The sequence below is a fragment of the Capsicum annuum genome, chromosome 10, assembly GCF_002878395.1.
Source record: "Capsicum annuum cultivar UCD-10X-F1 chromosome 10, UCD10Xv1.1, whole genome shotgun sequence".
NCBI lineage: Eukaryota > Viridiplantae > Streptophyta > Magnoliopsida > Solanales > Solanaceae > Capsicum > Capsicum annuum.
In genome coordinates, this window is record NC_061120.1 from 8,659,465 (window position 1) to 8,678,128 (window position 18,664).

Here is an 18,664-nt window from a genome sequence, read left to right on the forward strand (position 1 = left end):
AGTAAGGTCTGAGGATGATAAAGTGTGCGTAGATTTTATCGCTACCTCATACAGACAGAAAAAACATTTACGAAAGACCCTCGACTCAAGAATAAATACACATTATATATATTGTCCTTGTTAATTTCTCCCAACACGAATTATAATGCGCATCCTTTGTTTCTATATACTTGTGGCATGTTGAGTTTTTTTAAAAAATTATTTAAATTAATTAGTTTTTTGATTGTTTTATTCTTAGTCATATCTTAAGATATAATCTTTCTTGAGTAACAGGGTCTCCTAACGCAAAAGAACTTCAATGTGGGTCAAATTGCATGAATTTTGATTAATATCTTAAGATATATATTTTTAATTATATTAATTTGAAAAGAATTATAATTTATAACATTTTTTGCATAATTTTCGAACATTTAAATTTAAAATTTAAAATATTAAATTAATTTACTTCGATTTAGTTTTAAAGTTTAGTCAAATTTACTTTTGAAACACAAAATATGACAAGTAAAAATAAACGTAATAGTAATTAGGGCTAGAATATGATTTTCATGACAGGTTCATACAATGTTGTCTAGTTCATACAATGCAAGTTAAAATGGATTGAAATAATTCTTACCAACTTTAGGTTTCTTTCTTTGTTTTTCAATAATTTATTTAAGAATCTTATAAAAAAAAAAAAAACGTATAAATAACATAAATACCGACCCTATTAGAATTAATTACTCTCTTTCATTTTTTAATTACTTTACTCTCTCTATTAATATACATAACACAGCCGACATATACATAGCATTCTGTGTATATGTTGAAATTTTTATAATATATTTAGGGAATTGAAATTTTTTCTAATATTGAAAACATAAGTTGTGTATTTGTGTATTTGTGTAATTTTTAGAAAAAAAAATCTTTATTACGACTACATTCAACAAATTAAACAAAAATGTCATTTTAAATATCACCTCCCCCATTTCCTCTTCAATCTACCTCTACCTCTCTTGAAATCATCCTCGAGACAATATACACAAATTTCAAACAATATGTGATAGGTGGATCGCACTATTAACGAAGTAGAAAAAAAAAGTAAGTGAACGAACTAAAATAGTTAACAACTCAATGCACTAAAGCTTTCGCTATGGAAAGGTCCCGGAAGGACCTGGACCACAAAGAAAAAAAATATACAGTGTAAAATTTATACAAAAAGAATAATATTATAACATTCCTCAAGAGATCTATACATAGAGCTTTACAAGAAAAATATATATGCTTATCTACCTTGTTCCTAAACTAGAAGAGATACATATATATATATAGGGTGTGTTCGGTACGAAGAAAAATGTTTTCCAAGAAAATAACTTTTAACCAACCGAACATGAGAAAAACATTGCCAAACATAGACATAAAGTTGAATGTTTTTCACATTCCTTGAGCCTGAGTTTGACCTGCTCGTGCTAATATTTTTAACCAACCGAACATGAGAAAAACTCGTGCCAATATTTTTAACCAACCGAACATGAGAAAAACATTACCGAACATACACATAAAGTTGTATGCTCTTTACATTCCTGGAGCCTGACCTTGACCTGCTCGTGTCTTCTCAAGTCTTGCGCGTCGTGCAGCTTCCTGGATGCGACGGTCGCGGTCTTTAAGCATTTGATCCACTTTATTTGATGCAACAAGTAGTGAACCAGAATAATGGATTGTGTTTCCCTTGTCACCAAGGTCATGCTGCAAAAAGAAACAAAGAGCTTGATAAGAAATCGATTAGTATGAGGTACCTGTTCTCACTAACAACCACGGGAATGTAGCAAGGACGGAGTCAGGTATTTTTGATGTATATATAGTAGACGTTGGAACCCCCCCCCCCCCCCCCCTCTTCTGGTTTCTTCGTGTGTTTACTTTCTCATATTTTGAACCCCTTTAAGAAAAATTCTGACTCTGCCGCAGCTTAGTATTGAATGAGATGGAATTGATACAAAGAATCAATTCCATCGTGCCATAGGTAGGATATGTTATACCAAAGAGCTAAGCTATGATACCACTTGTTGGGATCTAGGGCATTCCATCGTGCCAAAAGGTGTATCTCATAGTGCAAGGGTATTTATAAGCAAGCACATATCAAGCGAGGACCGTGTTCGATCATGAGCAATTGGGTCTTGCCATAGGCAGGATGTTGGCGTTTACCCAACATCATTGAGCTAAAAAGTTTGATTATACTTCACGAATTGAAGTTTCAGTAGCTACTATACAGTTACGTTAGTTATCTCTGAGCACTCACACTCTTAGATATACGTGTTTATGAGAACTTACCAGATTTGTCTCCGTAGTACAAGTCCTTCCACTTTCAAATTGACGAGAACCAGCAAAGTTCTGCATGAAATACTTCTGTTCCTGCTTCCTTGAATGTTCGTCTAGTAACCGTGCTGTCCTTTCTACTTGATGGCCTGATTCTAGCTTAACACATCTATCTCGATCGCCTCCAGACACAACGGACCTGGATGCTACTAAGTCTGACAAGTCGGCTCTATTGGGACCAGCAGAAATATCATCATATTTCTTCCCAAATACCCCTAGAGCCAGAGGGACTGAATGAGAAAATGTCTCTGAAAGATCGTCGAGATGATCTTTGTCTGAAAATCTATCTGAAAGATTCTCCATGTGATCTTTCGCAGTTTCTTTCACTGCTTGTAGTGCTTTAGGTGGATCATTTGGAAAACGAGCAGCAGCTTCCTTCGGGGGATTGAACCGATCACTTTGGCTCTTAGGATTGGAATTGCTCTGCCGCCTCTGTTAAAATCCGCAAATCATAAGAGACCAAATAAATTGAAAACATTAAGAAGAAAACCTACTTGCAGATATAATGTAGGGGTGTAGATTGAGCTCTTTCTGAAACAAAACTACTAATTATCAACTAACAGTTCTATTTTCGATGCATTACAACGTCCAAAACAAAAATTTGAAGAATTACGGTGATAGATCTTCCTGTAGTTTATTGGCTTTTGGCATTACAAAAAGGAAAACTTGAATTAATTTGAAGACTAAAAGATTAACACACATAAAGGTACCTGCATTGAGCTAGCTAACTTGGCATTAGCATCATGTGCTGGAGCTGCTTGGCGTTCTTTTGATCCATCTGCATTCCCTCGCCTGCTTATTTCAGACGATTATTATGATATATCCATAGATATTTCCATTCACAAATATACAACATTATGTCAACAAATGTTTGATAATCAAGGCATGAAGGAACTGTAGAAACAAAATAGAGTCGACAACAATAACATACCTAGTGTAGTGCCACAAAACGGGGTCTGGAAAGGGCAAGAGTGTACGCAGACCTTACCCCTACCTCAAAGGTAGAGAGGTTGTTTCCAATAGACCCTAGGCTCCAGGAAAAACAGTCCAAAGCAGTCGCGAGAAGAAGTAAAGTACAAGAAACAGCAGATAATAACAAAACTACAACCAAAACAATACGATAATCCTGGTACAAGGAATTATCAGATAGTAACATAAATCGAAGGATAAGAAACTACAGGAGCAGTACTACAACTACTAATATGAATGGACAGCTGAAACAAAATAGTGTCGTTCAATGCAAATCAGCTCGGAAACACCTCTATGTAATATGCGCGAACGACACTTCTGTTTAATTTGTATGATCCACTTGACCATATTCTAACATGAGGTTTAAGTTTCAGTATAAAATCAAAGCATTTTTTTATTAATAGAATGAGAAACATTCAGTTTTACGTTGCCATACAAAAGATGGACTTGTTAAGAGCATCTACCTTCTAGCTTCCTCTTCCCGCAGTTTTGCATCAATTTCCTTGCTTGGCGGGTATGTTGGCAAACTCGAAGGATCACAAGCAAATGGCTTTGTGGTGAAGAACTGTAACACCGGACATACCTTAGTGTTAAAGAGGAAAACAGTTGTTGCTACTTTATAACGCGATAAATGACAGAAACACATTGAAGGAACATTATAAATCCAGCTACTTGGAAACTATATGAGTACTTTGACCAAATACATCAGTGTTCTCATGAAAACTCATAAAATTTATTAAAAGAATTGTCTTACGTAAATATGAAAGTAATGAAGGTCTTTCAATGTAAAGTTGTTTTCTAATGAGTGCTTGGGTTCTTCAAATACAGATGTCATTACTCACTCAGACTACAACAACATACCCATAGCTGTCCATTCTCTTTCTGAATGGACAGCTATGCATCACTATGTTGCTCGGACTCTTCAATAACGTTGACGGGTGCGTATCGCATCCTCCAAAAGTAGTGTACTACTTTTTGGAGGATCCAGGTGCAGCAACATTTATGGAGAGTCCGAACAACATAGATGCATCATATCTTAAAAGAACGTATGCAAAGGAAATCAAGGGTACACAAGATGCAAATTTCAACAGCATCTTTTTTAACTCAAAAAAAAAAAAATTGTCTTCTTTTGTCAAAAAAGAAACAACGGCAACAACAGTGTTAGTCAATCTCATCCTCCTGAGGTGTGAAAATGTCTCATATTGTTTCTGGAACTAAGATTCCCCTTTCCCTGGTTACTTTGGAAAAACATTTGAAGATGCGGAACGAGACTTTTCACGAGTTGTTTCTTGTAGAGATTCATATATATGATATGTTATCTACTTTTTGGAATAGTTCTTGCGCACGGAATTTCTCCCCACCGTATCAATTAAATTTTACTTTGCTTTATCAAAAAAAGGAATGTTCTTTTAGGTCTCAATACACTTCTTTTGAAATCTTTGTTAGTTCCAACCAACATTTTTCTCCGGAAAATCAATGGCCACTTGCAACTCCCTTTGTCCCGAGAAGAATGACCTACATTGACTAGAGTGGATATTACGACTAATGTTTGAATATATTGTCATACCATATTAAATTAGATACTGTAAGTATTGGTGGGAGGTAGCACGCATCCCATGGAATTAGCCAAGGAGCATGCAAGATGGCCCAGACACTACAGTTATCCAAAAAAAATGTAGGGATGGAGTTGGAGGAGTTAGAAAAGTACCTCACTCTCAAGAGCCCCAACTGCCGTTCCTCTTAGTGCAGGATCTATAGAAAGTAATGTCTCCAGTAACCCCACGGCGGATGGAGGAAGTTCCTTAAATCTTTCCCCAATACGCCGTTTATAAGGCTGTATAGGTTTAAATACTGCTGAATAAGATAGTTTTGTTTTCTTCCAATAATCCTCAGTTGGCGAACCACAAAGCTTAAAAATCTTATGTAGTTGCTCCACCTACAAGGAAGAAAATTTAACTCGTGCTTGTTAAATTGCCGATAACAAATTATATCATAACTAAGGAGAGAAAAAAAAGATATATTAATCTGCATAACTTGACATTTAGGATGGAACCACAATTGATGGATAGGTTGATTGGCTGTAGAGAGTCTGTCATTTTTAATTTTCTCAATGCTTGTCTATCGTATGATTTGGTATAAAACATGCTCCAGTAACGAAGACTGTAAGAAGTATATACCTCAGTCCTACCAGGCATAATGGGCTTGGCAACATATAATTCTCCGAGTATGCAGCCAGTACTCCACAAGTCTACTGCAGTTCCATAATGGCTTGCTCCAAGTAAGAGCTCCGGTGGTCGATACCAAAGAGTCACAACACGGCTTGTTAATGGAACACTTTGCTGGTTATCGAAAAAGTTTGCCAACCCAAAATCTGCAATCTTTAAAATGCCATGATTGTCAATGAGAAGATTAGAACCCTTGATGTCCCGATGCAGAACACCCCGACTATGGCAATGATCAAGTCCACTTAAAAGCTGCCGCATATAACATTTGACCTATAAGAAACAAAATAAGATTCAAACTTAGTTATTAGAGTTGAATTATGGTGTGCGAAAGAAGCAATTATTATATTAAGAAAAGACTAACATCCAACGAACAATGCCTGGAAAAGCACCTGCGGCTCTGTAAATTTAATGTCGGGAAGAGCTGCCAGTCCAGTGAGATCATGTTCCATGTACTCAAAGACGAGGTACAAACTACAAGATGTTCTAGATACGACCAAGCCTTCCAATTTGATGATATTTGGATGATCAAGCCTTCGCAGAATAACAATCTCCCTTGCCATAAATTTGATACTTTCAGGATCCATTTTTTCAAACCTCACTCTTTTAAGCGCAACGAGTTTATCATTAACCAGGTCACGAGCCTTGTATACACTACTATAAGTCCCTTGGCCAATCTGCAAGAACAAAATGCTATTACACAACCACTAAACTATTAATTGACAACACTAGCACACGTTGAGAAGGAAACTAGACCACAAAGGATAAAAGATTAAATGCCACAAGCATTGAAATGCAATGGGTGGAATGAATGTTGAATCGGCTGAATCAAAATCTCATCATGATCGTGGCTGTTCTATAATTAGCTGGATGGTTATCCATCAACTTTCACTATAATTATAGTAAATATGAACCTATGAACTACAGAACTAGTACGTTCCAATCTGCACCTAGCCTTCCTTGGTTAATTCGATAACAGGCACAGGACCATTCTCCCTTAATAGGTGTATGGAACAAAGGGGACGAAAGTTCAAGGTTCTAATTTCAGAAAAATGAAGAAGCGGAAGAAGGACTGATGATTTCTAGAGTCAATTTGATTGTAGACTATTTAACCTATTCATTAGGAATTAAGTGCATCAGTATGACTATTAGACAATTGCCTAGGAGTTTATCCCATATAATCTCTTTTAAAGAATAATGTTCAAATAATTGAGAGTGATTCATTCTCATCTCTTCGGAAACAGCCTCTATACTTCTTCGGAGGTAGCGGTATGGACTGCGTACATCTTACCCTCCCCAGACCCCACTTTGTGGGAACACACTGGGTTTGTTGTTGTTGTTGTTGTATTCATTCTCATCTCTAGTCATTTTAAACTCTCGGACTCTATGCATATATTAAATTTTTATAACAAAGTGTAAGTTGCCATTAAGGACAATGATCATCTAACTATTTGGGGTAACCAAACATCCATTTGGGATTAAATGCTGACTTGGCCAAAAGTCTGCTTAGATCAGCACCTAGCACAAACGAAACAAACTTAAACGTCTTTATGGGAAAAAAAAAAAAATAACAGCGAAGGAGTAGGACTCGGCCAGAAAGTAGAAAGTTAAATTTTCATAACTTAAAACACCAAAGAGCGCACATGCTTTTCATCGTTGTCACTCATCGGAACTGCCTATCTCCCTATTTTCTGAATCTGCATGCAATCAGACGATTGATTTTCAACTCAGTGCATAGCGTACCAGAAGTAGCAACAAAGCCTAGAAGGTTAAGTCTAACGATGCATAGAACCTACGGGGCGGTAACAACTCTTTCCTGATTGTATGATAAAAGTGGTCAGCAGCAGCTTAGGTAAAACTGAACATTATTTTCATCGAATAAAGTTATCCGTATTTTGAAAAACGGCGTCGGTAATCGTGAAAGTTTCAAGGTGAGTTCGTATTCATTAGAATTCTACTGTAAGAGGCCATTTAACAATAGTATTACTTGGATAGAGCTTATATACACAAAATGGAACTGTTCAAGGAAAAATAATTCGATGGAATTAAGCAATGTTACTCATGAGAAAACTAATAACTTCTTTCATGAGCTTAAACACTACTAGAAGGAGCAGTAAATGCAGTTAGTTGTTCAATGTGATCGATAAAATGTATTGCCGTAGAACAAGCCATCCAAATTATACCTTGTCTAATTTCTCAAAAGTCTCAGCCTTGCGTGGAATCCAACCATTAATAGCTTCACCGGCTACTGCAGCAAGCGAAGAAGGCCATCCTGCAGCAATCAACTCCCCTTCCATTGCTTTCGGGACAACTTCAAGCTTTCCGTTAACTTTCTCATAGTGATCGTCCCCAACCTTTTTAGATCCATTAGGCTTCCTATCAAACGAACCAACCCTTATATCACCATTCTCCGATTTCTCTTTCACCCTGAAACTCTTTTCTCTCTTTGAACCCACAGCTGATGCCCCTTTATCCAACTCTCTCTTCTTTTGGCCATCCCGCCGATCCTTGACCGCTCGAGAAGGTTTGCCACAAACACAACCCATGATCAACAAATGACAGCCAATCAAGCCCTCCTCTGCAGTTGCAAGCTACTGCCTCACAATACCAGGCTTAGCCAAAAAATCATCTTTTCAAGAATTAAATGGAACAACAACCACTCAGAATTCTGATCCAAAGCTCTCACGTATTAGAGCTTTAAAAAGAACACTATGAAATACCAAGAACTCGAATCATATAAACTGCATCGAGAAACAAGCTAATAACCCCAAAAAGCTCAGCTTTTTCACACAATTCAACTGCAAGTGAATTCAAATTCCAGAATACCCAAAACTGGAATCATATAAACTGCATAGAGGAACTAGCTATAACCCCAAAAAGCTCAACTTATTCATGATTCAATGGCAAGTGAAAATCAAGATTCCAGAATATCCAAAACTGAAATCATATAAACTTCATTGAAAAAGAACCCCAAAAAAGCTCAACTTTTCGACACAAATCAATTGCAAGTAAATTCAAGAATCCAAAATACCCAAAACTGGAATCATATAAACTGCATAAAGGAACTAGCTATAACCCCAAAAAAACTCAACTTTTTCACACTATTTATCTGTAAGTGAAATCAAGATTCCAAGAATACCCTTTTCCAGACCTCAATAATTCAAAACTCTCTAGTACTAGAGCTTTAAATTGAACTACATGAAACTTGAATCATATGAACCTCATACAGAAACAAGCTATAACCCCCAAAAAGTTCAACTTTTACACACAATTCAACTGCAAATGAAATCAAGATTCCAAGAATACCCTTTTCCAGGCCTCAATAATTCAAAATTCTCTATTACTAGAGCTTTAAATTGAACTATATGAAATACCCAAAATTTGAATCATATAAAACCCAAAGAAAAAGACTCCAACTTTTTCACACAATTCAACTACCAGTGAAATCAAGATTCCATAATACCCTTTTTCCATACCTCAATAATGATAAACCCCAAAGAAAAAGACCCCAACTTTTTCCCACAGTTCAATCAAGATTCCAAGAATACCCCTTATAAACCCCCCCAAAAAAACTTCAAAGTCTTGATCTTTACAATTTTTTCAAACAACTTCCCCTTGAAGCTTTGAAACCCCACAAACAAAAAGATAAAAAACTTCTGATGTTTGACAAAAAAGGAAGTTGCTTAGATACTTTTTTTGACTGTTCAACACGGTTATAGGTAACTGATGAACTAAAAACAGACACCCAAACAAACAGGGAAGAAAAAAAAAAAAAAGAACAATCAGTCAGCCATGATATGCTGAAGCCTCTCTCTCTCTTGAAGTAAAAGAGTCATAAAGGGTCGTTGGGTTTGACAGTTTGGGATGTGGTATATGACCCTTTTTTTGTTTTTACACACGTTGTTACAGAACTGAACTCCACTTGAATGATTGAGTCTTAACACACAGATTGTACAAGTAAAATTTAGTGCTCTTGGAATCTCACGTTGTCCTGCGTCCGAGCTATCAAAAATAATTTTTCTATTTTATTTGAGTCAAGTAATGATAGGAAATATCATCTGTATACTCTTTATTCTCTCTTACACTAAATCTAAGTTTCTCAAAACTTTTCACAATGTTGAAATTCTCCAAAAATAATATATTTTGAAGGATCCGGTACGAATGTGATTAATATTTTTAGAGAGTACACGCAACTTAGCACTGAATATATTATTGTTATTGTTGTTGTTAGTCTCACGTTGACAGGTTAAAAGACTGTTGATCTTCTTTAAATGACCTTGAATAATTCTTTCCACGTGAGCTGATTTTTAGAATTAAATTAAGTCTAAGATTTATTCTTTTATTATTATGATATTAGAGTAATGTTTAATAATTTATTATTAACGGAAATTATTTTAATGTGGTGCCTACGTGTTAAATTCAAAAAAAAAAAACACTATTCATCAATGGTGGATATGATTTCACTACTCAAATCTCGTTCAAATTAGAACTCAACTTATAATAATGTAATAGGTAATAATTATTTCAATATAGTTGTGTGACGCCCCAATTTAGAATAAGAGTTGCATATTGACAAAATATAGAAGATATGTTGGATATATAAGTCATAGGTCTTTCATCCTAGCTACACATTTTTAAAAAGTGTGGGTCTAGACACATAGCGAACAATATTAATAGCAGGTTGCGACATTACAAATAATATCAGAGCACTCATGTATCAATCTTGTCGATGGTGGGTCGAAACTCAACTCAGTTTAGACAAATTTGAAAAAGGTGAGGCAAACTTTAGTGATAAGTATAGGCAAATTCCATTCAAAGGGGTATATATGATGTTCTGACTTAGGATATAAGCCGCACATCGATAAAATACAACAATGATGTTGGATATATAAGTAAGCAGGACCTACACACTAATGACGCATTTTAAATATGTGAGGGCCTACGTTCAGAGCAGACAATAGTATTAGCGTGTTGAGTAGTTCCAAACAGTGCGGACAATAATCCAGGAGAGAGAATTAATGTGAAACCGTAGCTTAGGGTAAGAATCTGAGACCAACAAAACACAAGAGAGATGTTGGGTTTATAAGTAAGAAGGTCTTAAACTCTAATGACACGTCTTAAAGTTGTGCCTAGGCCAACAACAACAACAAACCCAGTGTATTCCCACATAGTGAGGTTTGGGGAGGATAAGATGTACGCAGTCCATACCTCTACCTCTAAAGAAGTAGAAAGGTTGTTTCAGATAGATCCCCGGCTCGAGACACGAAAAAATTGTGCCTAGGCCCAAGGTGGAAAATATCACCTGTGAGTTGGATCGTTACAGATAGTATTAGAACTACTTCCGTGACAAACTTAGCGATGTTGCGTCAAAGTTTAACTGGGTTTAGCCAAATTCCAAAAAGGTGGAAAATCTCAGTACTATATTTAAGCAAATTTTATGTGGTGGGACAAAACTCAATGAAGACATTGAATCCATAAGAGGGGGTATATCTGACATCCTAATTCCTAATTTAGGATAAGAGTCTTACAACAATAAAACACAAAGGAAATATTGGGAATATAAGCAAGCAGGCCGTACATCTTGGCGACACGTTTCAAAGCCGTAGAGGTTTAGGCCTAAAGTAAACAATATCACTAATGTGTTGGATCGTTGTTTTGAGTATGCATATCTGGACATTTATATAATTTTAGTGGATTGAAAAATTAGGTGGAACACACCAATAAAAAGATCAAAATGAGTATTTTATTATTTCTTAAAAAATTAGCTTAAAATAAATTTTTATTTCAATAAAATTTAATGAAAAAACTATTTAAATTGATTGGATGACTTTCTAGGTGAAATATTGAGTGACTTTTGCATTATAAAACAAAGTTGAGTGACTTTCCTAGTGAATTACCATAAATTGAGTAACTTTCCGGTTACAAAACAAAGTTAAGTGACTTAAATGAAAAATTTTAAGTTAAGTGATTAGCTAAGATATTATTTCATGAAAATATGTCAAAAGTTTTTTTAGAAATTTAAACTGAATTTGACTAATTAAAACACTTTATTAGGAGTTAAAATAATCAATTGAAATATTATTCGGTTCAAATATCTAATAAAATATCGTGAAAAGTTTAAGGGGCTGACTAATATTAAGTCTGCATTTATTTACTTTTCTACTAATCTAAACTTATCTTTTCAAATTTTATTAGGATTGTCATATTTTTTTTTAAAAAAAAAACCTGCTTTTTTCTTTTCCCAAGTCAAAATGATTTTTGACTTCTAAATTAATGAGAAAATCTTTCTCCATTTAATATTAAGATTATTATCATATTTATAAGAAGGGTTCAAGATCACTTGCTTAATAATCATACTAATCGACGTTTTAATACTTTGACTAATTTATTCATGATGAAGTGTCAGAAATCTCGAAAAAAACAACAAAAGAAGATGACAGAAAAAGATGAAGATGTTACTGGATTTTTAGGGTTGTCTTTTGCATCAATTTCGAGAAAACCAAGGGCAAAAACAATCGTAAAAAAGATCGTGAAGAAGGATCGAAAGTTTAATTCATCGACTAGTTGGATCGACAACAAGAGAGAGGATAGAGAAAAAGATTCGGAAGATATAGATCAGACAGATTATTATTGGTACTCTAAACCACTTTCAGAATATGAGATTCCGGATGTTATCCCCAATGATCTTGATGCATTAGCCTGGGATAAAGATATTAATATTTTTAATTTTTTTTAAGATTAAAATTAAACTTTGATATATAGATTGAGGAAGATTTGTGGTGTATTTATTGTAACCTATTTGGCCAAGCCTTTGAAAGGCTAAAATATTGTTTCTTTTAAAAATAAAAAAATAAAAATAGTTTTGTTTTTTAGAATGAAGATGTTTGGTCAAAATTTTTTTCTATGAAAAAATATTTTTTCTTAAATAGTAGAAAAATTTGTCAACATTATTTTTGAAAATTTCAAGTTCCCCCAAAAAAATTCTTGAATTTAATTTGACCTAATCTGTTAATACGAGTTGAAATACTTTTCTTAAATTTTCAACCGATCAAATATTGACAAACTATTCAACTTTCTTTCTTAAAGAACACTTTCTCCTTATATGAGTCTTAATCGTTGTTAATTAAATTAATCAAAATTTTAATCTACATACAAAAAATTGGACAAATTTCTTTAAAAACAAAAAATATAGAAGGAGAAAGTAATTATATGATCCTACTTTTATTTCATTTGATAATTGATAAGCACTAGTCAAATAAATCAACTTTTGTATCGCACCGTTTCTCTTTTTTTTTTTTCTGAAAAAAAATATTCTATCATTTTCTTTTTTTATAAATTCAGGGGTCAATCCTAAAATATTTTTTTTTTCAAATTAACATGCATAAAATCTGAGAAGTCTTTGGAAGAAGAATGTTCTAGGATTAGGTACGTATATTAGGTATAATATTCATTGGGAAAAGAAGTGTAGTAGTTAATTGATGATAGAAATATCAAAGAAAAAGACAAAAACTAGGTATATTTTATTTTACTTTCTATCTATTTTTAAAAAACACATTAAGAAATCAACACATATCCAAACTTTTAAGAATAAAAATAGTTCCGTTGAAAGTTCGTTTAAAAATAAATTCTGCAATATAAAAAATTAAATTCGATAAACTTAAATATGAATAGCAGATGAAATTTAAAATACCAAATATGTTGACTAAAATTAAATGAATTTGTCACCTGCCCAACAATTAATTTAAAGCTAGTACATTTTGTCATAAAATTTTCAATTACTTTTTCAGCTAGTGTTGTCCTATGTTGACAAAAAATGCAAAAAAATATTTTAAAAATATTTTCTTACATAAAATTGACGGAATAAATTTCAAATTTGATATGAAAGAGAAGACTATTTTAGTATTTTGGCATGTTCTAGATAACAGTTTGAGTATATGGGAAATTTTATTTAAATAAATAGATGGAATTTTATTACTAGTAAATTTGGTTATTCCCATGTTGGTTGAGAAAATGAACTATTGTTTCTTTTATGATTTTGGTCTATTTTCGTTTTCTGAGTCAATTTTTTTTTAGGTTGAATTAGATATAACGTCCAAATTTAACATGATATCAAAGTTAAATATATTTTTGTTTTCGGGTTTTCAATGTTGGAATAAATTAAAAGTCCCTTAGCACCATGGACGAAGTGAACGCTAGGTCTGTGCACGAATCGATTTGGATCGAGTTTAGCCATTATCAAATAGAAAAATCAAATTTTGATTTGTTAAAAACTTAAATTTTTTATCCTAACTTAATTTATTTTAGGTCCGATTCAATTCATTATTCTTTTAATATCGTGGTGTCCGAACCATCTTGCGTGCACCTTGACTAATTTCACGAGATACTTGTCACCTCCCACCAGCAACAGGCACCAGACAATTCTGTCTACCAAGGCTAAAACAGATGGGAAGAAATCACCTAATGTTTGTTTCTGTTGGAAACTGAACCTGAAACCTCATGGTGCTCAACCCAACTTCAATAAACCACTAGGCTACACCCTTGGGAGCCGATTCATTTTTTATTATTTCGATTCGATTTGTTCGAATTTTAAATTTTGACAACCAACTATTTTCATTTCAATTTTAGAGCAAATATAATAATAAACAGCAAAAAAAATAAAAATAAAAAATTAAGCCTCAAGTAACATTGTATTGCAAGTTTAAATTGAAATTAAAATCCAATCACAATGATTAAAAACTCAAAAATACTATTATTTAACAATATAATGATAGTAGCAACAAAAACAAATTAAAAAAAAGGCCTAACAATAGGCCGCAACCATCTCCTTTACAGCAAACAACCTTCTCACCAACGATTAATGGAACTTAAAAGAATAAGCAGGCATCAGTATTACAAGTACCAAAAAGCAGCGTAACTTAAAAATATTTTTTTGTAGTTGTCAATATATGCATAAATTTCTATTTTCGACTCCACTCGAATTGTAAACATCCAAACCAAATTCAATTCATAAAATAAAAAATGATTCTAAAATTAAATTCGTAAATCGATTCAAATTGTATAATTCAAATCGAATTATGCAAATTTGTTCGAATTGATTCAATTTGTGCACAATTCCGATGAATACGCAAGCAACAACAACAACGATGCTATGAAGTTAGAATCAATTTTTTCCTTGCCTTTCTCAAGTCATTCATAAATAATAATCGAAGGGCGTGAAGTGAATATTTTTAGCTTTGGAATATTGAGTGGATTTTGGTCGTATACTTCAGATATAGAATCCAACAAGGTTGGAGTCGATCCCACGGGAAATAAGGCAAAACTCTATTAAGTATTTATCTAGATAACTAACAAATAAATAAAAAATGAGTTAAAATTAAAGTTGTGTTTGATTATATTTTTTAGAAAGAATATTTAAAGTAATGCTCATGCTTCAAAGTAGTGAAGCAATTGGATTTGGTGGACCATGTGCATCTTGTGCTACTATATATATATATATATATACTAGTTACTATTAGCCGGTGCAAGGTACGGGTCCAATAATTTTATTTTTAAATTTATTTTAATTATTGTGATTTATAATATTTTTTAAAAATATATAATAGATTTTCTTATAGATATTTTAAACTGTTAATTATTGTAATTTATAATTCTTTTTATGTAATTTTCAAATAATATATATCGTTCTCGCTGTCCAAACTTTTGTGACATTGATAGTCAATTATATTTTAAAATAATTTAAATTTTAAATTATTGTGATGTATAATATTTTTTCTTTTATTTCAATTTAAGTGTCATAATGCTTAGACGAACATAATAATTAATTATGGGTGATATTGTAAAGTTAAGATTGAAGCAGCGAAACAGACATGTATTAATGACTCACAACAACTAATTAAAAATGATATAACAAAATTATTATAAAAATACTTGTGAAATTTTTTTGATTAACTTAAAATTTTATATCTATTTGACCTTTTTTATCAATTATTATTAATTGATACAATGTTTAAATGGTCATAATAATTAATTAGGAGTGACATAGTAAAATCACAATTGAAACAACGAAACAGATATGTATAATTAGAAGTGATACAACAAAATTACCATAAAAATATTCTTGCGAAAAAAAATTAAATGAATCTCATATAAAACGTCAAGTAAATTTAACATTAAATATTATTAATTTTTTAATACTTAAATGACTTTATAATAATTTTTTAATATTTAGATGACTTATAATAATTAACTATGGGTGATATAGTCAAATTATGGATGAAGCAGTTGAAACAGACATGTCATGAATATCTATTTTATTAATATATAAATAACTTATAATAATTAATTAGAGATGACATGATAAAAAATTATGGAGGAAGTAACTTATGAAGCGGGCATGTTGACGGAATATATATATATATCAGTTATTGAATTATTACATTCAAGTTTAATTTACCTTATCGAAGTTAGATTCATATTAAACTTTTAAAAGTTGATATATGACATCTATCTTTAATTATTAGTTACCAAATTATTGAGATGAAATTATAAATATATTGAACCAAATGTTGAAATTCAACACTTAGTATAAATGAACTTTAATTTTCACTGAAAGGGGTTAATTTCGATTTTGTGCTATACAAGCAACCTCATTAAGTTTTCTTTTAATCATTTGAAGTATAATTGAAAGTTTTACTTCTTGCATGCCTTTAATTTTGACAATTCTTAACTCAATCGGTAATGTTAATGAGTAATAATTATTATTGTTTATATTTTCTCTTTGAGCTATTATAGATTTATTGATTTTTCTAATAGTGTATAATAGATTCTTCCTAATTTCATTAGGATTGTCCTATTAAAAAGAAAATAAATAAATAAATAAAGAGTTTCCCGCCTTTTCTTTTCCAAAGTCAAAAGGGAAAAGAACTTAGTGAGACAATCATTCTCCAATTAATATTAGGATTATTGTATTTATGAAAAAGATTCAAGACCTCTATTCAATAATTATTTTCTTTTCCTGAATCAAAATGATTCTGATTTCTAAATTAATGAGAAAATCTTTCTCCAATTAATATTAGGATTACTACCATGCTTATAAGAAAGGTTCAAGATCACTTGCTTAATAATCATATTAATCGACATTTTAATACTCTGGTTAGTTTATTCATGATGAAGTGTCAGAAATCTCGAAAAAAACAACAAAAGAAGATGGCAGAAAAAGATGAAGATGTTACTGGATTTTTAGGGTTTTCTTTTGCATCAATTTTGAGAAAATCAAGGACAAAAACAATCGTAAAAAAGATCGTGAAGAAGGATCGAAAGTTTAATTCATCGATTAGTTGGATCGGCAACAAGAGAGAGGATAGAGAAAAAGATTCGAAAGATATAGATCAGACAGATTATTACTGGTACTCTAAACCACTTTCAGAATATGAGATTCCGGGTGTTATCCCCAATGATCTTGATGCATTAGCCTGGGATAAAGATATTAATATTTTTAATTTTTTTCAAGATTAATTTTTTTTTTTTTTTTTTGTAACTGGAGATTAAAATTAAACTTTGATGTACATGATATATAGATTGAGGAAGATTTGTGGGTATTTATTGTAACCTATTTGAACAAGCCTTTGAAAGGCTGAAATATTTTTTATTTTTTTTTAATTTAAAAATAGTTTTGTGTTTTAGAATGAAGATGTTTGGTCAATTTTTTTATGAAAAAAAAAAAAGTTTTCTTAAATAGTAGAAAAAGTTGTCAAAATTATTTTTGCAAATTTCAACTTCCCCAAAATTTTCTTCAATCTAACTTGACCTAATCTGTTAATACGAGCCAAAATACTTTTCTTAAATTTTCAACTGGTCAAATATTGACAAACTATATCAACATTTGTATTGCACAGGTTTTTTTTTTTTTTTTTTAAAAAAAACAACTTCTATCAGTTTTTATTTTTTTTTCAAGTTAATATGCATAAAATCTGAAAAGTCTTTATAAGAAGAAATTTCTAGGATTAGGTACTTATAAGTGTAGTAGTTAATTGATGATGGAAATATCATTACTTTCTATCTATTTTTAAAAATCACACTGAGAAATCAACACGTATCCAAACTTTTAAGAATGAAAATAATTCTGTTGAAAGTTTGCTTTTAAAAATGAATCTCGTAAAATGAAAATTTAAATTTATAGACTTTGATATGAACATTTTGAAAATAAAAATATTAAATATGTTGACTAAATATCTAAATGAATTTGTCACCTGTCCAACAATTAATTTAAAGTTAGTACATTTTGTCTGGAAATTTTCAACTACTTTTTCAGCTAATGTTGTCCTACGTTGACAAAAAATGCAAAAAAAGTATTTAAAAATATTTTTTTTTATAAAATAAACTTGATGGAATAAATTTCAAACTTGACATGAAAGAGAATTTTTGCTGAATATGTTCTAGATAACAATTTAAGAGTATATGGGAAATTTATTAAAATAAATAGATGGAATTATCCATAATTTAGCATGATATTAAATTAAAGTCAAACATATTTGTGTGTTCGTATTTTCAATGTTGGAACAAATATATTTATTGTGCACGAATCGATTCGCATCGAATTTAATCATTATCAATCATCTCCTTTTTAACCAGCAAACAACTTTCTCATCAATCACGAACTGAACTTAAGAATAATTAGGCATCAATGTTACAAATGCCAAAAAACAATGTAACTGAAAAATATTTTTGTTGTTGTCAATATGCATAAATTTTGATTTTCGAATCAATCCGAATTGTAAACACTCAAAATCAAATTCGATTCGTACGAAATATTCTAAAATTGATTCAAATTGTATAATTCGAATCGAATTGTCCAAATTTCTTCGAATTGATTCTATTTGTGCACAATCCTAATGGACACACAGGCAACAACAACAACGATGCTATGGAGTTAGAATCGATTTTTTTCCTTGACTTTCGCAAGGGCGTGAAGTGAGTACTTCTGGACTCAAAATATTTTGTAGGCTTTGACCGTATATTTCAGACATTTCATTTCACTTTATTTGAAATTTATTATGAAGTTGGAGTTAAAAACGAAATTGTAGAAATTGGATTTGTTGGACCAAGTGCATATAGTGTTAAACTTG

The 18,664-nt window shown here is 31.8% G+C and overlaps 1 protein-coding gene across 1 annotated transcript; it reads right to left on the reverse strand.

Annotated features, from left to right (window-relative positions):
- Positions 1–1,185: 1,185 nt before the first annotated feature.
- LOC107845368 (probable serine/threonine-protein kinase At1g54610) lies at positions 1,186–9,463 on the reverse strand. Its single transcript, XM_016689650.2, has 8 exons — positions 7,724–9,463; positions 5,933–6,217; positions 5,496–5,813; positions 5,027–5,254; positions 3,783–3,883; positions 3,060–3,141; positions 2,305–2,781; positions 1,186–1,722 (listed from the first exon to the last, which is right to left on the reverse strand). Exons 1-8 carry the CDS (start codon positions 8,084–8,086, stop codon positions 1,552–1,554), a joined length of 2,025 nt encoding a protein of 674 aa, XP_016545136.1. The 5' UTR covers positions 8,087–9,463; the 3' UTR covers positions 1,186–1,551.
- Between the last annotated feature and the right edge of the window lie 9,201 nt (positions 9,464–18,664).